Raw genomic sequence first — 25181 nt, 5'->3', positions numbered from 1 at the left:
ACAAAATTGTGACATGAGCTATATCCAGAATTTCTTCTTGAATTTATTTCATAGAAAATCATGTGAACCAAATATTCCTAATTCATGTTATTAAACCATTTGCACAGGCATGTTGTCAGTCCTAAAACATGTTCATGAATCAATTTACTGTCCTGGTATGACTTTGTAGCTGTTAAATGGATCTAAACAGAATTCTGTGACTATTATGCGTGGTTTCTTCAGGAATTCAAGTTGGCTTTCTATTTTAAGCTATTTTCTCAATGTTTTTATGAATCTTTGTTTAATGAGTAAATATTTTTCAGAAATGTTTGATGTTTTCCTTTCAGAAAAATCTTAGAACAGGGGGATTTATAGGCTGTCATTATTTTGTTTTAATTCTCCATAACTTGGAGATATAAATTATCTTTCTGCACTTCACAGAGATATACTGCAGGCCATATCGAAGGAAATGCCTCAATCATGTGCGTCTCCAACTGTGCGGCAGCCACATTCAGGGAGCAGCTGTAGGCGATCATGGAAGAGCGAATTAGCAAGACTGAGAAACCAGAGACTGCAGTCCGGACAGTTAGGGGCCACGCCCTAGGGATCCATGTGGCCAGGGTCTGGGGGTGACTTGTTCCCTCAAAATCCCACATGCACGCTTGATTCCTGGCCCAGCAGCGTTGGGAGATGCAGCTTCATGGGAAGTGGGGTTCCAGGCTCCTGGCTTCAGCCCGGCTCAACCCCCACCATTGTGGCCATCTGGGTAGTGACCCAGCAGATGGAAGATCTCACCCTCTCTTTGTCTTTCTCTCTCTCTCTCTCAGCAACTTTGCCTTTCAAATAAACAAATACAACTGAAAAAAAAGTCAATTAGCCTGAGGCCAGCAGGGGCTTCATCGAATCTACCAACCAAAGGTTATGTCCAGATGTAGTAGAAGTCAAGATCAATTCCACGGTCTTGGAGTCACACTGACCTGAATCTGCATCTCACCCCATCCCTGCAACCTGCTTACAGTGTGAACACAGGCAAATTTCAACCACTAAAATTGTTAACTCCCTCATCTATAAACCAGTTTGATCCTGCCTGGGTATTTTAAGGATTAAATCAAGTAAAAGGTGTAAGGAAAAGTCTCTTGTATAGGAGGTAGTATTGTATTTTAAAATTAATCAGGAGGCTAGTACTGTGGCGTAGCAGGTAAAGCTGCCACCTGCAGTGCCGGCGTCCCATATGGGTGCTGGTTCGAGTCCCAGATGCTCAACTTCCAATCCAGCTCTCTGCTACGACCTGGAAAAGCAATAGAAAATGGCCCAAATCCTTGGGCCCCTGCACCTGCATGGGAAACCTGAAAGAAGTTCCTGGCTCCTGGCTTTGGATCAGCATAGCTCCAGTTGTTGCGGCCAACTGGGGCATAAACCAATGGATAGAGGACCTCTCTCTCTCTCTTTCTCTCCCTTCCTCCCTCCCTCCCCACCTCTCTCTGTCTCTCTCCCTCCCTCCCTCCTTCCCTCCCTCTGCCTCTGCCTCTGCCTCTCTGTAACTCTGCCTTTCAAATAAATAAAGAAGATATTTTAAAAAATCAATCAGGAATATTTATAAATCTCTCAATAATGCACATAACAAAAATCATTATAATTATCTGGTGAATTAGCAGAACACAGAAAAAAATGACTAAAAATTAAAAATGAGAACTTTTCTTAGTAGAAGGTAGAGTCAAAAGATATTTAGGGGCAGGCATTTTGTTGACCTCCTGGTTAAGACACAGGTTGGCATATCCACACCCCATATCAGAATGCTTAGGTCCAATAAGAGCTCTGCTCGTGATTCTAGCTTCCGGCTAATGTTCTCCCAGGAACGGCTCAAGTAGCTGGGTTCCCATGTAGGGACTCAGACTGAGTTTCTAGCTCCCAGCTTCAGTCACAGTCCAACCCTGGTCATTGTAGGCAGTTGGATGGGATCCAATGGATAGAATCTCTATTTCTTTCTCTCTCACTCTCCCCACCCCCACCTTGTTTATCTCTCTCAAATATTTTATAAAAGACATTGAGTTAAACACTGGATTTGCAAATGAAAGATACTGCAATTTAAGCGATGTGCTTTAGGAAGAGATTTGAGAAGTCTCCAAACCAAGTGTTCAATCCATCTCTAGAAGTCTAAGAACCAGCCTGTGCACAATGGAGAAGAACAGAGTGGGAGAAACGCCTGGCTGTGCACTGCCTCTGTGAAGGGGCACGGCCAAGGCCCTCTGACTGCTCCTGGAGAAGGTTTACAGCCTCAGGCTCACGGACTCCACTGCCTTTAATTTATACTACTAGTGGTCAGAGCAGGTAAACAGAGCCCGGAGTTCTTCACTGGGAAACAGTCAGAGCCAAGTGTTGGCACTGCCACTTCAGAGATACAAGCTTGGGCAATTGAACTTTGCTCACCTCCAGTTCCCTTATTAGAACAGGAACGATGGAGCCAGCCTCAGGGGATTATCCAGGATCACTGTAGTTACTGTTGGTTAGAGCACTTAGCATTTGTTGAATGTGCTGGCCCAGGTAGGCAGCTGGTACTTCCCAGGTATCTATCATTAAAGGCATCATGCGAGTAACCATCTGCCTGTGCCGCTCCCGCCACCTTGGTTAGTTTAACTCTTGGTTTGTAGGCCCCTGCAGAGGACAAATTCATGACCTTCAGGGTCAGGTGAACATAAAAGATGTGCCACCTTCTCTAACAGGGATCTCTTTTGTCCTGTCTTGATGGCTTTCTCAAGGGTCACTGAACCATAGAAAGTTGTACAAAACTCCATTCCACAAATCCCAATACCTTCTATCTGGAAACATAGATCAAAACAGAAAATATTTTATAAGAACAATGAAGCTTTCATTTCCTTAATTCTTATAGTCAATTGTTAATGAAATAGGTTGCAATGATTTCCACTTAATATAGATGGATAAAAGCACCAGAGACCATTAAAATTAACCTGTTATAAAGTCATTAGTCCTCACTGAATCTAAGCTCACTGCCTTTTTGTGATATAAGCTTAATAACAGTAGGGAGCACATTTAACAAAAGTCAACACTGGACTCCCAGTTCCTGGACTAGCCTGGCACACAAAGTATCTGCACAGTGCACCAATGAGTTACTGAATCGGCCAATCAGTAAACAACCTGCATACTTTAGCTCTAAAGTTATTTGTCTGATGTGATTTGCTTTTCTATCAAATCACATATAAGAAAAGGGGGAAGGTTAGGGACTTTTGTCAGATAGAGGATTTTAGCTTCAGGCTCAGTCAATACACCACAATGTGCCTTCCTTATACATGTACTGTTTTTCTCCCATCCTTTCTGCTTCACCTACCTTAATCCAAGCTCTCATGACCTCAGCTAGCCCTCACCAGGCAGTCTCCCTGCCTTCTGCCATCATAATCTCTCTCTCTCACCCCTCCCTCCTTCCCTTTCAAATAAATCTTTAAAAAAAATCAGTCATCTTTAAACCTTCAGGTCCATCACTGTGTGTGACCCACAGATATGCTTGTACATGTAATCAAAACTAGCCCGGTTGTGACGTGGAATGGCCTGGAAAAGGAAGTCCTACTAGAAACCTTCCTACAGTGAGCCCATTCCTCCCATTGCTTTGCTGACTGATGGTGAAAACCTTTATTTTTGCCTCCACAGGACCTGATTGGCATGCTGAAGGAGCAGCTTTCTGATCACTTCAAGGACGTCATGGTTGGCCTCATGTACCCGCCACCATCCTACGATGCACACGAACTCTGGCACGCCATGAAGGTAGCAATCTAGCCCAGAAACATACCTGTGGCAGGTGCAGGCTGGCATTTCCGGCATTTCTGTAGACGGGTGGACTGCTCCAGGGTGCTCCGACATACCTGTATGACCCTGCAGGGAGGGAGGAGGGACTACATGAGCAGTGATGTGACCGTGGAAATGCTGCAGCCAAGGGAAGGAACTGGGCAGGAAGATGGGGCCTCCAGAGCCCATGGCTGGGGTCAGCCTGCTCTGTGGTTAGACAAACCCAGACTAACAAGTCAGCTGCAAGATGAGCTACCAAAAGGCACGCCGGAGATGAGCCCAGGGCCATTCAGGTTTGCCTCTCCTCAATGTGTATTTGTATATTGAAGGGGATGCATTAAAACTCATGTGAACCTTTTAAAATTATCTCTAAAGACCTGGTTCATTAAGCCAGAATGGGATGGAGAGCTAGAGTCAAAATACACTTGATCTTAGCCAAAAGGCCAAGAAGCGATAGAGTCAAAATACAGAAGTGATCTAGCTTTATTTTTGTGACCTTAGGTTGGTCCTTTATAAAAACAATTGCTCAAATATATCAGAAGTTTACTTTGCAAGGATTGGAATAATAATTCTTTCTTCCAAAAAGTCATTTCAGTAAACCAAATCAACTACAAGCTTGTTACAGATTTTGTTGCCCAGAGACAGAGACAAGAGTGAATTTAACTTCTTTCCAGAGACTGACATTAAGTACCTGTTCCAGGAGGATGCTTGCCAGTGGCCAGATTACCACAATCTGTGAACCACGTGTGACAGGAAGAAGAAAGAAAAACAATGACAGAAATGTGGATTTGGGTCATCATATGTACAGATCAGAATAGACAGTGTATAAAATTCACTATTTATTTAGACTACTCAACTTTTCTTAAATGTTGCATACAGTTCCTAGCTTCTTGCAAAGTTCTGTGATTAAAAATGTAAGAATAAAGTCATATGTTGCTGTATAAATGGATATTTTTATCAAAATTTCACAGAACAATAAGGCTTTCTGTGGCTTCCCTGAAAAAGTCACACTGCCCCTGAAAATCACTATCATAGACAAATACAAGTGCACCTGTCTAAATAGGGAGCACAGGAAGTGCTCAGTCCAAATGTTTAGGCAAATTGTACAAAATTCCACATTTAGGGAGATGAAGAGCCCTAATTTCCTTTGGGAAATTAAAAGATCTGTGCTTTTTTTTTTTAACTTGAAGCTTTATTTATTTGAAGGGCAGATTACAGAGAAAGAAAGAGAGGAGAGAGTGAGAGAGACAAAGAGAGATATTCCATCTGCTGGTTCATTTTTCAAATGGCTCCAACAGCCAGGGTTGGGCCAGGCCAAAGTCAGGAGCCTGGAACTCCATCTGGGCCTCTGGGGCCCAAGCCCTTAAGCCATATTGTGCTGCCTTCCCAGATGCATGAGTAGTTACTGGATTGGAATAGCCAGGACTTGAATGGTGCCCATAGTGGATGCTGGTGTCACAGGCAGCGGTTTAACCTGCTGCATGGCGACACTGGCTCCAGAAAATCTATGTTTGTACTTCAGCTTGCTATGGAATGGATGTTCCAGTAGCAAATGGAAATGCTAGAGGCATGCCCATGTTGTTTATTATAAATGAATAAACAGGGTTTCCTTTGGATAATAGCATCTTCTCAGGGTGAAGCGGCTACCCAGTGTCAGAGCCGGAACTGAAGCTGGGTCTTTCTTTATCCCAAACACATGTCCTTGCCTCCTGCCACCCCTCACACCACCAGGAATGCTGTGTCCCCCTGTACAGTACATAAGGCACACTGCTATTCCCAAAAAAATGCCTATGGATCTCTCTCCTTTCTCATTCTAGGGAGCAGGCACCGATGAGAACTGCCTCATTGACATATTAGCTTCGAGAACCAATGGAGAAATTTTCCAGATGCGGGAAGCCTACAGTTTGCGTAAGGAAATGCGTCTGTGTCCATGTGTTGTACACATACGTGAACTTCATATTTCTCAGTAGATGAAACACTTCAGCCTATGAATTCTACAGAACTCTCTAAGATACTTTTACATGTGAAATATCACTCACTCAAGATTCTAACTCATCAAGTGCAATGGATGACTGCTGTGCTAAAAATAAAACCATTCCCTAGACAATCCAGCTCAGCACATCCTCCCTGAAGAGCTACCAGCTGCTGTGAGATGAATGTTTTCATCCCGACAGAAAAGTCCCAGCAGGTCAGAGGGCAGTTGTCTCTGACAGCAGAGACCTGCTCAACAGGCAAAACACAGCGAAGTGCAGTGGTTGTCGAACTGTCCAGAATTCCACATCTGGGGAGACATTTTTGAGTTCTGCAAATATATTTGCTATGCTTTATGCACATTTCTTAATTCCTGTAATCTATCCCAAAATCAGATTTTTGTACCTTTCAAAAGTAGAAGGAGTAGCTAGTTTTGTTTTCGAAAGGGTTTAATTTCTTAAGCTCCCACGTATTATGTAGTATGTAACATTGAATGTCAAGAAAATGTCCCAGTCACCTCCAATGCATTTGAATGACAAGACTTTCCTCAGGGCAATGATATAAAAATCTTTACTGGAAATAGTAAAATGAGTCATGGCAGCACTTAGGAAAAGTACTAGAGTGGGCAGCAGTCTATAGAAATGGAATGTGTAATTCTACATTTTGAGAATAAGAGAATGAAGTGACTCTCAATGCTGTTTCTCACTTTAGGAATAAAGATCTTTTTTTTTAAGATTTATTTTATTTATTTGAAAGACAGAGTTAGAGTGAGAGAGAGAGGTCTTCCATCCACTGGTTCACTTCCTAAATGGCCTCAATTGCCAGGGCTGGGCCAGGCCGAAGCCAGGAGCCAGGAGCTTCTTCCAGGTCTCCCACATGGGTGCAGGGGCCCGAGTACTTGGGCCATCTTCTGCTGCTTTGCCAGGCACATTAGCAGGGAGCTGGATTGGAACTGAAGCAGCCAGGACTCGAACCGGAACCCATACGGGATGCCGGCACTGCAGGCAGAAGCTTAACCTACTACAGCAAAGCACCGCCCCCATAAAGATAATTTTTTAAGACAAGAAGCCTATAGCTTTGTAGTCATTGGGTGACTGATTTTAGTGGTGGGCAGTTTATTGACAGAGAAATGTTGGCAGGTTGATTGTCTTTCTAGGACTTTCAATCACAGCTTGGGCAGTAGCAGGAAGTAGCTCAGAGCAGACTGATGTGTGGTGCTATAGACAGGTGTACTGTAATGTGGCTCTTTTCTTGTCAGAATACAACAACAACCTCCAAGAGGACATTCAGTCAGAGACCTCGGGACACTTCAGAGACACCCTCATGAACCTGGTCCAGGTATGGCATTGCACAATTCACACCACTCTGCCCTGTGACAGACATGTGCTATTTCCAAAAACCAGGTCAGAGAGCCGTGGTACACTAGAAGTCAACAGTTAATACTATGCAATAGCCCTTCATGAGTATCAGCTGTGTTCAGGGCACTCAGAAACTTGACTTGGTAGAGAGACAAGCACAAATAATTAAAATTCATCATACTTACAAGGAATACACACACACACACATCTGATACATTCTAAGAAAATAGAAAAGATTAGAAATATTACAGTGAAAATTCATAATTCTATTAGAAATTAATTTCATTTTTAAGACTGCTAAATGAATGGAGGGCTTATAAACTTTTCCGAGCCTCAGACACATAGTAAATGAGAAACCTATTTGATTCATCACATCAAAGCATTACAACATGGATATTCCCATAAGCACATTAGAAATGATGAAACAGAATCAAAAAGTATAAGCTTCTATCCATTGATGGTCTACGGAGTTAATAGATGGACATCTATTGTTTAATTGAATCCAACAGACCCCATGTGACTGTGTAGCACGCCCAGAGCTACCTACAAAAAAATCCTATCATGAAAGCAAGATGACTTCAACTTTAAGTTAGATTTTGTCATTTACTTTATTTTTCTATATCAACTAAATTGTATGTAATTGCTTCCATTCAGATATTTCTTTTTTTTTCTTTCTTTCTTTTTTTGACAGGCAGAGTTAGACAGACAGAGAGAGAGAGGGAGAGAGAGAAAGGTCTTCCTTTTTCCGTTGGTTCACCCCACAAGTGGCCACTACGGCTGGCATGCTGCAGCTGGCACACTGTGCCAATCCAAAGCCAGGAGCCAGGTGCTTCCTCCTGGTCTCCCATGCGGGTGCAGGGCCCAAGGACCTTGGCCATCCTCCACTGCACTCCCAGGCCATAGCAGAGAGATGGACTGGAAGAGGAGCAACTGGGACAGAATCTGGCACCCCAACCGAGACTAGAACCTGGGGTGCCGGCACTGCAGGTGGAGGATTAGCCTAGTGAGCCGCGGCGCTGGCCCTCATATAATATTTCTTAAGACGTTCATCTTACTAGCTTTATAGTCAGAATACTATTTTAAAGATACAATTATCATTTGTTTTATGTAGTTTCTCGAATGTGCTTGTCGCCTGATTTAGCAAACACATGAAGCCCACAGTTGGGAAAAAAAAATGTCTTTCAAGCCAGGATTTAGGTTTTTTGTTTTGTGTGTAAGGGTGTGTGTATGTATGCACATGTGTATACTTGAAATGACACAAAGGTATATAAATATCCAAACCTTTCCTTTCTATATCAAAAACATTACTGAGTAGTTAGCCAAGAACTGCACTAAAAGCCACAGAGAGACAGAATTTTTGTACATGAGAATGGGAAATTAAGAAAAGATTCCATTGCTTTCATGGAGGAACAGGGGCAGGCATTTGTGAGGGACCACGTGGGTTGTTCACATCCCACATCAGAGTGCCCGGCTGAGCTGTGATGCACCTGCTTCTAGGGAGTTCTGCATACCACTTAGCCAAAGCTCTTCCCATGATCTAGTTCTCAAATATGGCTTACTTGTTGGTATCTTTGCAGCCGGCAACTCCACTACCACACCTCTTTTTTATTTTTTCACAATCTGAAGACAATTCCTTGAGGGCTCTGTCAGACAGGAAAATTGGCTGGCATTGCTTTGGGGCCGCCTAAACAGGCACTTTGCCTTTCAAAGCCTCTTTAAGTTTCAGCTGGAACAGCTTGAAATCAGTGTTTCATAGTCTCTTAGAGGCACCAAATGTCTAAACTTTCTCTTCACTTTTATTTCTGCTTGCAAGCCAGTCCCTTATTCCATGACCTCATCTCTTTCTTGCAATACACAGTTAAAATCATAAAGTAAATGTCATTTGCAAAGCTCACATGAGGACCAGACCAGGTTGCTATGATCATGGAGGAGCTCTCCCCCACGAAGCAACCTCCAGTCTCAGTCTCCACCCACTGCAGCACCTGCTTTGCAAGCGTCCCAAGCGTGTCATCAACACGCAGAGTAGAAAGGCAATGGCAGCTTTTACGAGCTTCACTGTGATGCATGTAGTCTTGCCTAAGTTTCACTGGCCAAGCCTCAAGTAAGCCCTGTGTTCTATCAAGGGGGCAAAACACAGTGCAGCTGTTGGTCTTGAAGGAAAGTGAAACACGTTTGGCGATCAGCCTCCAGCGTGCATGAAAGCTGTAAAGAGAAATGAACTCTACAACCAGGAAAGGCAAACGGGCCCCAGAAGACGGTAAAGTGGAGAAGAATATGCCAATCAGAGAAAACTCATACAGGTGACTACCTTAGGCACAAGAAGTTCTAAAAGGGTAGTGTGTATAACCAAACAAAAATGCTGAGCATTCTCTCCTAAAAGTACTTTTAAAAGGAAAATATCTTTGCATTTTTATCCATGCTTTATGTTTTTTTGCACATGCTTTCAAATTACCTTTTAGGAGACCCAGCATATAAGTTTCTTGGTCCTGCTTTCCATTTTTCATGTAGATTAATGATATTTATCATATCATCAAAGAGGAAATATCATATAAAGGGCATAAGTATCTCATTTTAATCTGAATATATCAGATATATTTTTCCATGTAATTGATCCTACCAGGAATAGTTTCTTTGAGATGAATAAAAAGCCAAAGATGAAGCTAACTTGTAGTCTTTTATTCCTTCTATTTTATTTTTGCCATACAGTATGCGCAAACACAATTTAGTCCCATGTGTGTGTGTATTATTTTTGTTTATTTTGATGAGTTTCAATAAGGAACAAAACAAGCAAATTTCAAAGAGGCTAGGAGGGAGGTAGGTAATCATTTCCCTTAAGACATCTCAAGGAACCTACTCTTCAATATTACTTTGTTTTCTTCCATCATCCTTCCATTTTCCTCATTTGGGGCGGACGAACACGTCCAACACAGAGGCTGTGGTCTCCTTTAATGTGTATCTAATCATGGCTACAACTTCATATTGCAGTTCACATATGTTTATAGGATTCAGTTGAAGAATTAATAAATATGCATGTCAGACTAGAATACGAAGTCATAGTGCCAAGCCACATGGATTTAATTCTTTATTCTGTGTGCGTGTGTCTGTGTGCACATGTGTGCTGTTAATTTTGAATTGGGAATACCGAAATAAAAAATAAAAAGGAAAGCCAATGCTGAGAAAAGAACATGAGGAGAGAAAGTAATGGAAGCTCTCCAGTTGCATGCTTACTCCCCTCTGGCTCCCAGGACTGCGCATGTTATCACCTCTCAAACTTGGCAGTGAGGCCTCCAGAGATGCTATTGCCAGGAGCTTTCATCTATGAATTATTAGCCCCAAATATTCTCAGCCAAATGTTACTCCCCTCAGTTTCTCCCCTCCACATTTTTATCTTGACCCTTCTTTAAGTCCTGTACTCTTTTTTTGCCATTTCTCTGGCACCTATTAAATATATCAAGTGACTATCTTGGCATCTTTACACGACCAAGTCACCCTTGTCTGACTTTATGGAAAGAGTAAAATCACAAACTTAGTTATTCACATTTCTCAGTCCATCATATCTAAGTGTCTTTGGCAATTGACTGCACAGGAAAGTAAGCAGATGGGCAACATTTCAAGTTAAATGTCCAAAAATACTATCTTTGCAAACGATGTGTCAGAGGTGTAGAACTTCAGGGAATTCTTGTTTTTCTCACCAATTTTGCCAGGGTCGGAATGTACTAAGCTGTCTAGGGACACTGGAGGTCACCGAGGAAATGTCAATGATCCAGAAAAATCTCCCCACGTCTACCAACCGATCTTTGAAGTTTCTGACCTTTCCAACGACAGTTTCTGGAAGGCCCGCAGTGTGTGCCGAGCATAATTTGAGACACTCGGGGAATTATCAGTGAACAACAGAAACAAAGGTCCCAGCCCCTTAAGTTGTTTACGTTCTAGCAAGGGGGAATGCACAACTCAACGTAAGTCTACAAAACAGGCAGCTTACATAGAATTTTAGAAGTTGATGAAAGACACAGCAGAGCAGGGTGAGAGAGACAGGTGTTGTAGGCAGGTTGCAATATGATATAGGTTGATCAGAGTAGGTCCCACTGAGAAGGTGAAATGTGAGGAAAGAGGTGCATGAAAGAGTCAATCAACAAATGAACAGACATGGCAGGCTGTCGCAGCAAAGTGTACAACTCTAGAAAACGTCTAAGAAAATAGCCGATGGGTTTGAGGTGTAGCAAGGAGGCCAGCTGGTGCCATATAGGACAGCCAGCGAAATGCATGGGAGTGGTGGGTGAATAGAGGGAGTCAGAGACGTCGCAAGTGGTGAGATGATCCCTGATCCTGCAGCCACTGGAAGGACCGCACCTCTTATTTGAGTGAAATGGGGGAGAAGTCCCTCCACGCTGGAGTTTGAGGAAAGGAACAATGTGATCTTTAGCTTTACAAATGCTCACAGTAGATGCCGCCTTGTGAGAATACTAGAGGGAGACAGGAGTCAAACAGCAGCCTGCAGAGGGCTGTATCTTTAGTAAAGCCATGACAGAGCATCTACGCGGCCCCTTATGGGAGCAGCGGCAGGAGTGAAAGGTGCCCAGATTCTGGATGGACTGTGGAGGTAAAGTCTGTTGGTGTTTCCTGAGAAACTGGACGTGGGATACGAGGGAAAGAAGCACCCAAATGTGACTCTCAGTTTTTCAGTCTGAGCAGGGGGTGCGGAGTGGCAAGCAACAGAGATGTGGAAGACGGGAGTTTAAGGAGTGCCTGTGGTGACGCGAGGCCAAGAGTTGGATTTTGAACGAGGAATTTGGTATATATAAAGGAGAATCAAGTGGAGAAGTTGAGTTGGCAACTGGAATAGACACATCAGAGGTTCAGATGACAGATGTAAATCTGGGTACCAGCACACTATTCGGGTGAGACTACACAGATGGGATCCAGAGCCACAGGTATAGATAAGAGTACCAAGAGAAGCAGTGTAAATACAGAGAAGACGGTTAGTGACTAAGTACAGGGACTTACCGGAAAGTAAGAGGAACCAATTCAGGGGAGGAGGCATAACCAGTGAGAAAGAAGGAAAAACAGAGAGAGAGCCCAATCCTGTGAGCTGAGCAAGGGGCACGCAGCAAGGAGAGCACAGAGCACAGCGTGGTTGCCCCAGATCCTGCTACCGTGGATCACACAGGATGAAGACGAAGTAGTCAAGAAATAGAGACTTACTCCAAACAGTGATAGAATTTGCTCAGGGCTGGTGCAGCGGCTCACTAGGCTAATCCTCCACCTAGCAGTGCCAGCACACCGGGTTCTAGTCCCGGTCAGGGCGCCGGATTCTTTCCCGGTTTCCCCTCTTCCAGGCCAGCTCTCTGTTGTGGCCCGGGAGTGCAGTGGAGGATGGCCCAAGTCCTTGGGCTTGCACCCCATGGGAGACCAGGAGAAGCACCTGGCTCCTGCCTTCGGATCAGCGTGGTGCACTGGCCGCAGCGCGCCAGCTGTGGCGGCCATTGGAGGGTGAACCAACAGCAAAGGAAGACCTTTCTCTCTGTCTCTCTCTCTCACTGTCCACTCTGCCTGTCAAAAAAAAAAAAAAAAAAGAAAGAAAAGAATTTGCTCAGGAATGACCTGAGCATGTGATGGTTCCAGGATTTTTGTCAACGTCTACTGAGTCACTTACAAGGAAAACTTGTGCTTATTCTACAGGCAACCAGACAGGAGGGCTACACGGACCCCGCCATGGCCGCCCAGGACGCAATGGTAACTAGAGCCCGCGCTGGCCCTGACTGTGTACAGCCTGTGTGGGAGCGGCTGGGTGGGTCTGACGCACCTGCGGGCTGTGTACTGTTCCAGGTGCTGTGGGAGGCCTGCCAGCAGAAGACCGGGGCGCACAAAACCATGCTCCAGATGATCCTGTGCAACAAGAGCTACCAGCAGCTGTGGCTGGGTGAGGATGAGCGCAGGCTCTTTCCAGCTCCTCCACTGATTATGACACAGAAAACAGAACATTCATGGGGCTGGGGCTGGGGCTGGGACACGGGTTAAGCCACCACCTGTGACTCCCACATCCCATATCACATGCCATATCAAGCACCAGCTGGAGTCCCGTGTCCTCTGCTTGTGTTCCAGCTCCCTGCTAATGCACCTGGGGAGCAGGTGATGGCCCATAGCTGAGTCCCTGCCACCCAGGCGGGAGGCCCTGATGGAGCTCCTGACTCCTGGCTTCGAGCTGGCCCATTGGGAAGTAACCAGAGAACTGAAGATCAATCCCTCTCTCACTCCCCCCACCACCACAACTCTTCCTTTCAAACAAATATAACTTTTTAAAAAAGCAAGTAGCTAAGTAGTAAAAAAGGTGCAACAAAGGAAAGTCCATTTACTTCAAAGCTACTTTTTGAATCCTGTTGGTACGGATTTGCTTCATCTCAGGGCATTACCAAGGAATACAGTTTTCTCTATACTTTTATTATTTGCGTTTACTAAATTGCATAAACTTCCAAATACTGAACCTTTTAAAATTGATATCTATTTTTTGATGAAGAACTTACTCCAAAAATTAGCTATTTCCTGTCAATTACACTGTATGTTTCCTTGAAAACTGGCTGAGGAGCATGGTTCCATGAGCCCGTAACAGCCAGGGTCACTGCTCCTGACACAATCTGTGTGACAGCAGGAGTGTCTCAGTGGTCTCAGAAGGACGCTGACATTAGTCTGACTTTCCCCAAATGTCAGTGCCTTGTTCCCTTACTTAGAAACGAAAGCATCGACTTTGTAAGTTGACCTCATAGAAGTTGAGAGTCGAATCCAGAGGCTGGGGAGAGAAGGGGTGGGGAGAGGCTGGGAAAAGGCTGGCTAACAGGTGCTTAAGTTACACTGGATAGGAGCAGGCAGCTCTGAAGTTCTCCTGCACAATAGGGAGAACACAGATAAGATAACGACCTTTGTATTTTTCTCAAAATAAGCTGGAAGAAAGGATTTTGAATGTTTTCATCATGATAAGTGTTTGAGGAGATAGAGATGTTTACCCTGATTTGAACACCGTGAACCACCACATGGTACCACTTAATCCTGTACAGTACTTAGTTTTTAAAATGTTAAAAGTTGAAAAAAAAAACTGTTTTTTTCTATATAAAGCACCAAAGTCGATAAGAATTTTTTGAGAGACCTACTCCCCACTACTCTATATGTTAATTAGAAATCATAGTAAAAAGATACCTCCTCACTTCCAATTTGCTGTAAGAATGAATGAAAACTTAGTTTCCTGTGTTAAAGCCAGATAAGTAAGTTCTTGAAATAGGAAGCTTAATTTAGCAAAATTGGCTGAGTAAACACCACCCTATGCCCCTAATAGAGATTTCATAGTCCTCATAAAACTCCTCATAGATTAAGATTTACTTATTTATTTGAAAGGCATAATTACAGAGAGAGAGGTAGAGATACAAAAAGAGAGAGCTTCGTTCACTGGTTCACTCCTTAAATGGCCACAATGGTCAGGACAGGACCAGGCCAAACCTAGGGTCCAGGAGCTTCTTCCAGGTCTCTGAAGTGGGTGGCAATGGCCTACACTTGGGCCATCTTTCACTGTTTTCCCAGATGCATTAGCAGTGGGACAGTGGAAGTGGAGCAGCCAGGTCTCAGACTGATGCCCACAGGGGCTGCCAGCATCACAGGCAGTAGCTTTACCTGCTACACTACAATGCCAGCCCCCATAGCTGCTGCTGCTGCTGCTGCTTCTTGTTTTTGTGTGTGTGTGTTTTGTTTTTTTTTGTTTTGTTTTGTTTGTTTGTTTGTTTTTTGGTGTTTTTTTTTTTTTTTTTTGACAGGCAGAGTTAGACAGTGAGAGAGAGACACAGAGAAAAAGGTCTTCCTTCCGTTGGTTCACCCCCCAAATGGCCGCTATGGCTGGCGCTGTGCCAATCCGAAGCCAGGAGCCAGGCGCTTCCTCCTGGTCTCCCATGCGGGTGCAGGGCCCAAGCACTTGGACCATCCTCCACTGCCCTCCCGGGCCACAGCAGAGAGCTGGACTGGAAGAGGAGCAACCGGGACAGAACTGGCACCCCAACCGGGACTAGAACCCGGGATGCCAGCACCACAGGTGGAGGATTAGCCTAGTGAGCCGTGGCGCCGGCCCATAGCTTCTTTTTAACATATTACCTTTTACTTGATAGGGAGAGAGACAGAGAACTCCCATCCATTGGTTCACTCCCCAAATATCCTCAACGACTAGGCCAAGGTCAGAGTGGGGAGCCGGTAACTCAATCCAGGTCTCCCAACTTGAGTGGCAGCAACCCAATTACATGAGCCATCACCTGCTGCCTCCCAAAGTTTTTATTATCAGGAAGCTGGTATTGGGAGCAGAGCTGTGAATCAACCCCAGGCACTCTGATTTGGGATGAAACATGGCATCTTAACTGCTAGGCTGAACACCTGCACCTCTTCCTAGATTGTATGATCACAATTTAATCATCACTAAAAGAATTTTTTTAAAGATTTATTTATTTATTTGAAAGGCAGAGTTACATAGAGAGAGAAGAGGCAGAGAGAGAGGTCTTCCATCTGATGGTTCACTCCCCAATTGGCCGCAATGGCTGGAGCTGCAGCTATCCAAAGCCAGGAGCCAGGAGCTTCTTCCAGGTCTCCCACATGGGTGCAGGGGCCCAAGGACTTGGGCCATCTTCTACTGCTTTCCCAGGCCACAGCAGAGAGCTGGATCAGAAGCGGAGCGGCCGGGACTAGAACCGGTGCCCTTGTGGGATGCCGGTGCTTCAGGCCAGGGCCTTAATTCACTGCGCCACAGCGCCAGCCCTGACTCAAAGAATTTTAACACTTATTTATTCTAATATCTAAGCTCTAGAAGAAGTTTGCTATTGATCTAAGTACAGCTGAGTGTATGTCCTAAACAAAAGGCCCATAAACAACAGCTAGACATGTGCCTCCTGTCAATTTAAATCAGCAGTGATCCCCAGGAAGTAGTGATCATTCCCCAGAAGAGAATAGTAGATCCTTGAAGTCCAAGATCTATGCTGACTCCACTTACACAACCAATAGCAGTATTGTCCATTGCTTTACATAAAATGTTCATCTTCATTATGTACGGCAATCAGCAATTGTTATGATACAAAAAAATCTCCTTTGAATTCTACCAATTTGTTGAAGTTTTCCAGGAATTTCAAAATATCTCTGGGCAAGACATAGTAGATGCCATCAATGATTGTTACGACGGATACTTCCAGCAGCTGCTGGTTGCCATTGGTGAGTGATCATAAATATGAGGTTCAGCGGACCTGTGTGTGCCAGAGTGAATTACAGGTGCATGAGTGAGCTCTTGGCTGGCCTGGCTGTTCTCCACTGAATAATTATTTAAAGGGGATATAAACCCTACATAGAGAAAGGACATCAGGAGACAGAATGTACGATACGGCCAGGCTGATGACTTTACTGAAGAACTGAGCGCTCTTCTAACATCTGCGTCAACTTTCTGACTAACAAACAGCATTCTCGGATGCTGTCTCTCAGGAACGGTTCTCACTCTGTTAAATCCATGTCACATTTTCTGATTCCTGATCCCCTGTTCAAGAGCAGATCAAGGCCAGCCATGTGGCTTCTTTTCCTCCAAGAAGAAAAGGGGTTTTAGTTTTTTGTTTGGGTTGGTAGGGAGGTGGAGAAGAGTTGGTCACCTTCTCCAAAAAGTTTAAGAGTAAATAAAAAAAAAAAAGAGTAAATCCTACCTAAAAGAGATTCACTGAGTTGTTATTTAGTCGTGATTTCTGCAGACAATTGTGAGACACACACTTCCCTCTGCTTCCTAGGTAGAAAAACACTACCTTCCATGCAGAGAAACAGTGATAGTTATCTACAAAATCAACCATAAGTCACCCTTGCTTTTCTTGTCCTGGGTTGTGACAGTTCAATGACTATAAAAGACAGGTCATTGTGAAATATCCCCATAGTAGGTACACAGGAATTACTTGGATATGAGCAAAATCAATGAGCATTTTGATTTTCCATGCATAGAATAGCATATACCAGCATGAACATGGAGCTGAGAACAGTATTCTCATAGTTTATCTAGTAAAGGAGTTTTTTTTTTTTTTTTTTTTTTGGACAGGCAGAGTGGACAGTGAGAGAGAGAGACAGAGAGAAAGGTCTTCCTTTTTGCCGTTGGTTCACCCTCCAATGGCCGCCGTGGCCAGCGCGCTGTGACCGGTGCACCACGCTGATCCAAAGGCGGGAGCCAGGTGCTGCTCCTGGTCTCCCATGGGGTGCAGTTTCTATGAAAATGGTCTGGTGGAGTTTACAAAACCCTGAAAGAGTATATGACTGCTTACATCTTTGTATTTTTCTGACAATAAGGTACATATGTTCTAGAAAATTCTCAACAAAATCTAGTAACCATACATCACATCAAAACCCTGCCATTTACAAACAAGGCCAAAGGAGGTTAAGTGACTTCCAAAGTCTATGAGCTAATGAGCGACAAAGTTACGAGTGGAGCTCATGTCATCTGAACCTTGCCAGCTCTCTTTCCAATGTAGATCATTGGCACAAAGCGTGGACATAAGACAGGCCACAGTGGGTATCAGAAACACCATAAAACATCTTACCTTGAGTCATTAACTCACTCAGTGAGCACTACTGACCTTTGATGTAGGCACTGCAGACGGAAGAGGAAAGCATCAACAGACACAGCCAAAGTCCTCCTCCTTCAAGGAGCTCACATCCCAGAAGGGACTCAAGGGCGATCACTGAGTTCACTGTTCAGGAGAGGGAGGAAGATGTGGGCTCACAACCTAAAGCAATTACTTGAACGACAGAGAAAATGCTGTTGCGATGCACTTATTCTACGGTTATTCTATGTCATAACCTCTCACACATTAATCACTCAGTCACGCATTCATCCACTTACTCTGTTGAGTGCTACAGTCATCAACTGAATTCCATCCAGGATAGTTGTTGACCAAGGCTCTATGCTGTTCTAATGCTATGGCAGTTTTGATTGGATGACTCCTAAAACTGGCCTAGACTAGTTATGGCCCTTACACGTTCTGCTTAAGTGACTTCAGATCTACCCACAAGTCTATAAGGGACTAAAAGTAGCATTTGGGAAGATGAAGGAACTGCATGGGGGCTATGTCTTGGTGAATCCCACATTAGCAAAGCTTCAGTAACAATGCTGATAAACTGGGCCTTTTGGAAGCCCTACTTAGTTCCTTTTCAAAGATGACAAACTTTGCTTTTCCAGGAACCAACAGAGTTCCAAGAGAAAGATAGAGATTAAATGAAATTCTGAATGAATCATTACAACACTGCTGCTTCATGTGTTTTCTAAGAGTTGTGGTGTATCAGTCTAAATAACAATCAGAGAAGAGAGTCTCTAAAGAATGAAGACATGGATTTGACAATGACAGAGCATTGTGAAGGGGATATGAGTGTTTTAGTAAACTATGGGAGGGTTCAAGGAGGTTTATTTAGGCAAAGGGAAGAAATTTATGCAAGGACTTGGATACGAAGTTCTTTGTTCTTGGAAAACCAAGGCAGCAGTTGACATCAGTTCATGGGTGTTGGTCCATTGCTGGACAAGCGTTCTCTCTAGAGCGTTTTGTCTGAATAAGCTGCAATCATAAACAGTGTTCAAGATCAACCTTGTTCCCGAAATCTGTGGATACCTGCAGGTGTGAGTAGTACAAAGCATGGAGTGCTTGTAGAAGAGAAAGAATTGCTTTGGGATCTCAAGAAAGTTGTTATCCCGGACAGGCAGACATGAGCCGTTCCTGCAATACTTCCCAGCCCGAATTCTGTCTAGAGATGACAGGAATGATCTCACCTTGGTGTCATAAACTGTCACAAGTGTGATCATTGCTCTACATGTTGAAATCACCATTCAACATGAGGATTGTAACAGCAGGAAAAAAGCATCTCGTTGTTTCTCAAACATTATCACACCCAGCACTCCTCCTTTTCATTCTGATTTCTCCTAGTGCTCTGTGTTCGAGATAAACCAGCCTACTTTGCTTATCGACTGCACAGTGCCATCCATGTAAGTAAGACCCACACATTTTCAAACTTTCTTCAGAAATGGAATCTGTTTTCTCCAATAGCTATTTTTATTTCGATTATTTAAATATTGATTTCCATTCTTGAACATGTATGCAAACAGGTACAAAAAATATATGTCTAAGTGGGGGAAAAAATCATGTTATGCAACGGAAATAAGACTCATCAAAGAAAAGTAGTGCTCTGCTCTCTGTACAGATGTAGGTACCTAAGAAGTGTGGTTCTTTGTGGTCCTGTCCCCCATGTCCTTTGGAGTCTCAGCAGCCACAGAAATGGCAAATTCAAATGCTTTTTATTTCCAAAGAGCGCACATCATCTTATGCAAACACAAAATATGTGGCACCAAGAAGAACATGTCAAAAAATTATACTCTTGGCAAGGAATTGCTACTTTCCTAAAGTTTAAAAACACAAAATACAGCCGGCGCCGCAGCTCACTAGGCTAATCCTCCGCCTAGCGGCGCCGGCACACCGGGTTCTAGTCCCGGTCGGGGCGCCGGATTCTGTCCCGGTTGCCCCTCTTCCAGGCCAGCCCTCTGCTGTGGCCAGGGAGTGCAGTGGAGGATGGCCCAGGTGCTTGGGCCCTGCACCCCATGGGAGACCAGGAAAAGCACCTGGCTCCTGGCTCCTGCCATCGGATCAGCGCGGTGCGCCGGCTGCAGTGCGCCGGCCGTGGCGGCCATTGGAGGGTGAACCAACGGCAAAGGAAGACCTTTCTCTCTGTCTCTCTCTCTCACTGTCCACTCTGCCTGTCAAAAAAAAAAAAAAAAATAATGCTAATGGTTATTTTTAAACATGAGGTGTTGTTTTCCAAACATACTTAAAGTAATGGCTAGACAGTGCTAAATTCTAAGCTATTTTATAATTGACATTTTTTTTCACATTTTATTATGATAATCACATTCTTTGGAGCATTTGTTTAGGGAAACAAACAGGTACACCAGATAATATGAGGGGACTTCAAAAAGTTCATGGAAATGGATTTAAAAGATAAATTTGTTTTGATGCCCAAATTTTGAAATCCATGCATTTATACAGTCTTTAAGAAAATAAAATTCAGCCGGCGCCGCAGCTCACTAGGCTAATCCTCCGCCTTGCGGCACCGGCACACAGAGTTCTAGTCCTGGTCGGGGCGCCAGATTCTGTCCCAGTTGCCCCTCTTCCAGGCCAGCTCTCTGCTGTGGCCAGGGAGTACAGTGGAGGATGGCCCAAGTGCTTGGGCCCTGCACCCCATGGGAGACCAGGAGAAGCACCTGGCTCCTGCCATCGGATCAGCGTGGTGCGCCGGCCGCAGCACACTGGCCGCAGCGGCCATTGGAGGGTGAACCAATGGCAAAAGCAAGACCTTTCTCTCTGTCTCTCTCTCACTGTCCACTCTGCCTGTCAAAAAAAAAAAAAAAAGAATATAAAATTCATATTATAAAAACAAAACTAGACATAGATTTTAAACTTTTTTGCACCAAAATACTTATTTTTTAATTCTATTTTTCCACAAACTATCTGAAGTCCTCTCATGTACACTTTATCCATAATGTGCATGAAATATATTTGAAGATTGTATATACATCTGTGTGTGTGTGTGTGTGTAGAGAGAGAAAACCTTGAAAACTTAAAAAAATCTAATGACACAGTAATTTTAGTAGCTTTATCTTCAAAGTAATTTTTATACACCAACTTCTTAAATGCAGCCAGCATGCCAAGAAAATACTTATAGTCAAGGGTACTTTATTGTGCCTCTTCTGAGTTGAGTATTTATTTACGCACAAGAACCTAAGTAAGTTCCAGTTATAGAAAGGAAGTAACCCTTCCAAGGAGAAAAGATTGATTTGATTGAAGTTGTATTTGAAGTAGAGCAGTGTGTTGGGCAAAGCTATGGGGTGATTCAAGTCTTTGCTCCAAAGAGCTAACAACAGAGAAAGCTTCACTAGTCCATGACCATGGAAAATCACCTCAGCTACCCTGATCCCACTGATGCCTAAATTCAGAGCTACTTAGTCTAAGTATCGCATATGTCCATAGGTTGTATGGGAGCAGGAAGGCGTGTGCACTCACAAGTGGTTGGGAGGCGAGGGGGAGGGCTGCATAGTCAGGTAATCAAATGTCTGATATATGAGGACCTCAGATGCCAAATATTTGTCAAAAAGGCCATTTCCCCATTCACACACCAAAGCATCTTCCTGTGTTCTCCCCAGGGCACTCTAAGTTAATGACCTACAATCTACATTTGGGAACTTGGTTGGATCATTCATTTTAATCACCTCAAATTGTGAGATCTATTATCCCAATTATCAAAAATTGCATTATGCTTGCTGGCCACTAGAGATCACCATTCCCCCATCTGGAAAGAGTTGGAACCATTTGTCAAGCAGTATATCTGCGAGAAGTACATGGCCATTGATCTTGTATTCTGGGGTATTTAAATCAGAAAGTACTTCAAGCACCTGGGGCTCTTATTTTTACAACTTTTCAACAATCACCAGATTACAGAATGACAATGTAATGACAATGTAATGTCTTATATCCATGCTCTACTAATAAAGGTTGGAATCTCTCCTCCCCAGGATATTTATCTAGAAAGAACACATAATGAGATTTGCCATTTACAGCATGAAATGTGACAGAGACAATATGAAGGTTGGCCAGGATGGAAAAGGGAGAAACTATTACAGAGTCAGGGAGAAAGGACAGGGGTCAGAGTCAAGGCCATGACCCAGGGCAGGCGAGACGTCAGGTGGAACAGAATAACTCACCCTAAGTGCGCTTGAAGTGAGCAGAAGTCACAGAGGCAGCTCTCGGGGTCAGGCTGAGCACCATGGGATGGGACAGCAGTGCCTGCATTTGAGGACTAGGAGAACAGCAGTCGCTCCAGCCAAGGGCTCAATCTCTCTTGATGCTCAAGTACTATTTCCTCAACCCACCTCCCTCCCCTTCTGTATCTTTTAGGACTTTGGTTTCCATAATAAAACCGTGATCCGGATCCTCATTGCTAGAAGTGAAATAGACTTGATGACCATAAGAACACGGTACAAAGAGAGATATGGGAAATCCCTGTTTCATGATATCAGAGTAAGTCTACTGCGTGTGAGCAACGTGACCCCCTTCTCATCGTTTCTGAAACTGTGACTGTGCTAAACGCTTTGATTTGAATGCTTTCTTGGTAGAGTCCTAATAGGGGCAGTCTGGGTTACTACTCGAGCAACTACTACTGTTGCCTTTGAGTACAACAGGTTGCAGCCGCAGACAACCCCTTCACCTGAATTGACAGAGCTGACTCCTCTTAGTCTAAGGTAAATCACAGATGTAACCAAATAAAACATCCATGCCCTAGAATTGCACCTTATGAGCTAAATTCTGAAGTGTGATCAGGATGAGGAAAAACACGTTTTTGCAGCAAGATCATATTAATGGTGAAGAGATTCTAAAACCAGTCCAGCTGGGCTCTCACAAGCCATGGAAAGCAAGCAGCCAGCCAGACGCTGTCAACCGGCCACTGTGAAGTTTGGCACTACTGGTTGTAGAACACTCTACACATCAGAAGGAAACAAGTCAGCTCTTCATCCTGATACCTCTAACCTCTACTGTGGGTTTTGATAAAAGCTATCAGAATACATAAGATCAGCTATGTAATTTTTAGGACCCAGTGAAAAATAAACACTCCTTGGCCTCTTGTTCAAACTAATTCTAAAGATGCTGGCAATGGGGCACTGAGAACATGTCATAGTTTGCATCTGCACAGAGCTAAGGGCTGTATCCTTGTTCATGTGTTTTCAATGGAAATTTTCAACTTCTGGAAACAGCTCTTTAATTTATTGGAAGAGTGATCCAGAAGCAATTCAACAACCCAAAGACCCAGAGATCATAAATCCAGAAGACTTTGCAGGCCCTTTGCAGCCCAGGTGGAGCAGTTAAGGGAATCCAATTCCTTTATCTTTGCTAAAGCTCTCCTTACATCCACCTCTAAAACCTCCGAAACCTTCAACTCGTTTGGGACACTAAATATTTCCCATGGAGCAATGCAGGTCATAACTCCTTCTCCACATGAATGGCTAGGTCTTAGCTGCTTAGCATAATGAATCTCAGCCACCTCAAAGTCTGCTAAGAGTTCACATAATTAGAGCAACTTCAGGATGCATTCAAAGCCGTGAATGAGAATTACATGACAACATTGTGCAAGAGAACATTAATACGATAGCTGATTTTTTAACAAAGATAAATTTTTATCATATTTTATTTATTACTATCATTGTTTGGGGAAATTTAGAAACTACAGAAGAGCAAAAAAGTAAAAATAAAAACTTCCCTAATTCTCCACCGCAGAATAAAATTTTGTTGTAGGTGCTGCTATGGTCTGAATGTTGGAGGACCCCACAAAATTCAGATGGGGAAATCCTAGTCTCCTAATCCTCTGTATGGGATTAATGTCTTCATAGAATGGGGTTCACCACATGAGGTTAGAGTGAGAAGGCGGCTGTCCATATGAGCACGGACCCTGGGTAGACACCGGATCTGCCAGCAACTTGATCTTGGCCATTCCAGCACCCAGATCCAAGAGAAATAAGTTCTTGTCATTTATAACATTCCAGCTTGATGGTATTTTGTTATAGCAACCCAAATAGATGGCTGCTTTGGGTTGTCTTTTAAAAATAAATAACTACTGATATGTCTCATTAATAAAAGGAATCCTTCTACTGAATCATGGTATCCCACTCTATAAACTGTAACATACTTAAGCTACCTCACATGATTTTACACCGCTTTTCAGTTTTTCACTATTATACACAGCATAACTAATAATTTCAAATCTATTTCCTGAGATAGGATTACTGCATTCATGAATATGAGCATTTTTAAATCTTTGGAGATGCAGCAACAATTTTTCCCCAGGCTCCGCCCTGATTTATACCAATAATAATGTAAGACAGCTCTTTCTACAGCTGAGGAGATTGAATTCTACTGCAAGTCACTGTTGTGCTAAGCAGACGTCAATCAACGCGCTTTCACCCACACACTGCTGACTATCCCCACAGCATTATGTTTCAGTGGTTTCACTGGGAACCATTCTCAGAAACATTAAATCTTTAGATAAAAAAAAAGTGAATAATTTTGGGAAGGCTAATTTTGCACTTCAGAAACACTGTGTTTCTCCGACAATTTTATTTCATATACGTTGTATTTTTTTTTCTTTCCTTTTCAGCACTTTGCTTCAGGGCACTATAAGAAGGCACTGCTGGCCATCTGTGCTGGTGACATGGAGGACTGCTGACACAGAGGGGAGGATGGGGAGCGCCGGGCACTCTTCACAGACACATCAGAGCACAGAGTATGACACATGCGTTGTCACTCACACCACCACCAAACTACAAGATCAAATTTTCTCTTCTGTCTGTAAAATTATTCCAAAATCTATGAATGAAAATCTATGATCAAGGATTTGCACCTGTTATTTGATCATCAAAGAATTAATTTGTATATGATGGAATAATAACAATATTGCCATGGAATACGGTGTTTTGGTTTTTCTTCAAGACTTAATCATTTGAAAGGCAGAGTTAACAGAGAGGGAGAGATAGAGAATGAAAGAGAGAGATCCTCCATCTGTGGTTCACTACCCAAATGGCCACAAGCAGCCAGGAACCTAGAACTCCATCCAAGTCCTCCATGTGGGTACAAGGACCCAAGCACTTGAACCATCTTTGTCTGCTTTCCCAGGTACACTGGCAGGGAACTGGATCAGAGGTAGAGCAGCTGGGTGTTCTTATGGGATACTAATGTCACAGGTGGCAGCTTAATCCACTGTGCCGGCCCCAGAATAGGTTTTATTTAAATGAGAATTATCTGTACCCGACAGGGAATCTACTCAAGACTTTCCTTAGTGTATTTTGGGACAGCAAGGAAAATGCATTGTGTGATCATCCTATTTAGAGGAATTTTCAAACTTCTGTAAAAATACAATAAAGTTCAAGTGAACTCCTATGGCAGTCTTTAAAATAAAATGCTCAGTTAGTTGTCGCCAATCAGGGAGAACATATGATATTTGTCCCTTTGGGACTGG

General features: G+C 43.5%; 1 protein-coding gene across 1 annotated transcript; it reads left to right on the top strand.

Moving 5' to 3' along the window:
• Window positions 1-513: 513 nt before the first annotated feature.
• Window positions 514-24619, top strand: LOC127482618 (annexin A10-like). Its single transcript, XM_070047305.1, has 10 exons — window positions 514-564; window positions 3640-3753; window positions 5592-5682; window positions 7004-7083; window positions 12783-12836; window positions 12930-13023; window positions 16233-16328; window positions 19055-19113; window positions 22073-22195; window positions 24324-24619. The coding sequence occupies exons 1-10, from the start codon at window positions 514-516 to the stop codon at window positions 24390-24392; spliced, it is 831 nt and encodes a 276-aa protein (XP_069903406.1). The 3' UTR covers window positions 24393-24619.
• The last annotated feature ends 562 nt before the right edge of the window (window positions 24620-25181 follow it).

Source organism: Oryctolagus cuniculus, chromosome 8, assembly GCF_964237555.1.
Source record: "Oryctolagus cuniculus chromosome 8, mOryCun1.1, whole genome shotgun sequence".
In the NCBI taxonomy this organism is placed as follows: domain Eukaryota; kingdom Metazoa; phylum Chordata; class Mammalia; order Lagomorpha; family Leporidae; genus Oryctolagus; species Oryctolagus cuniculus.
The sequence above is the reverse complement of the archived record's forward strand: the minus strand, read 5'-3'. Positions and strand labels throughout refer to the sequence as shown.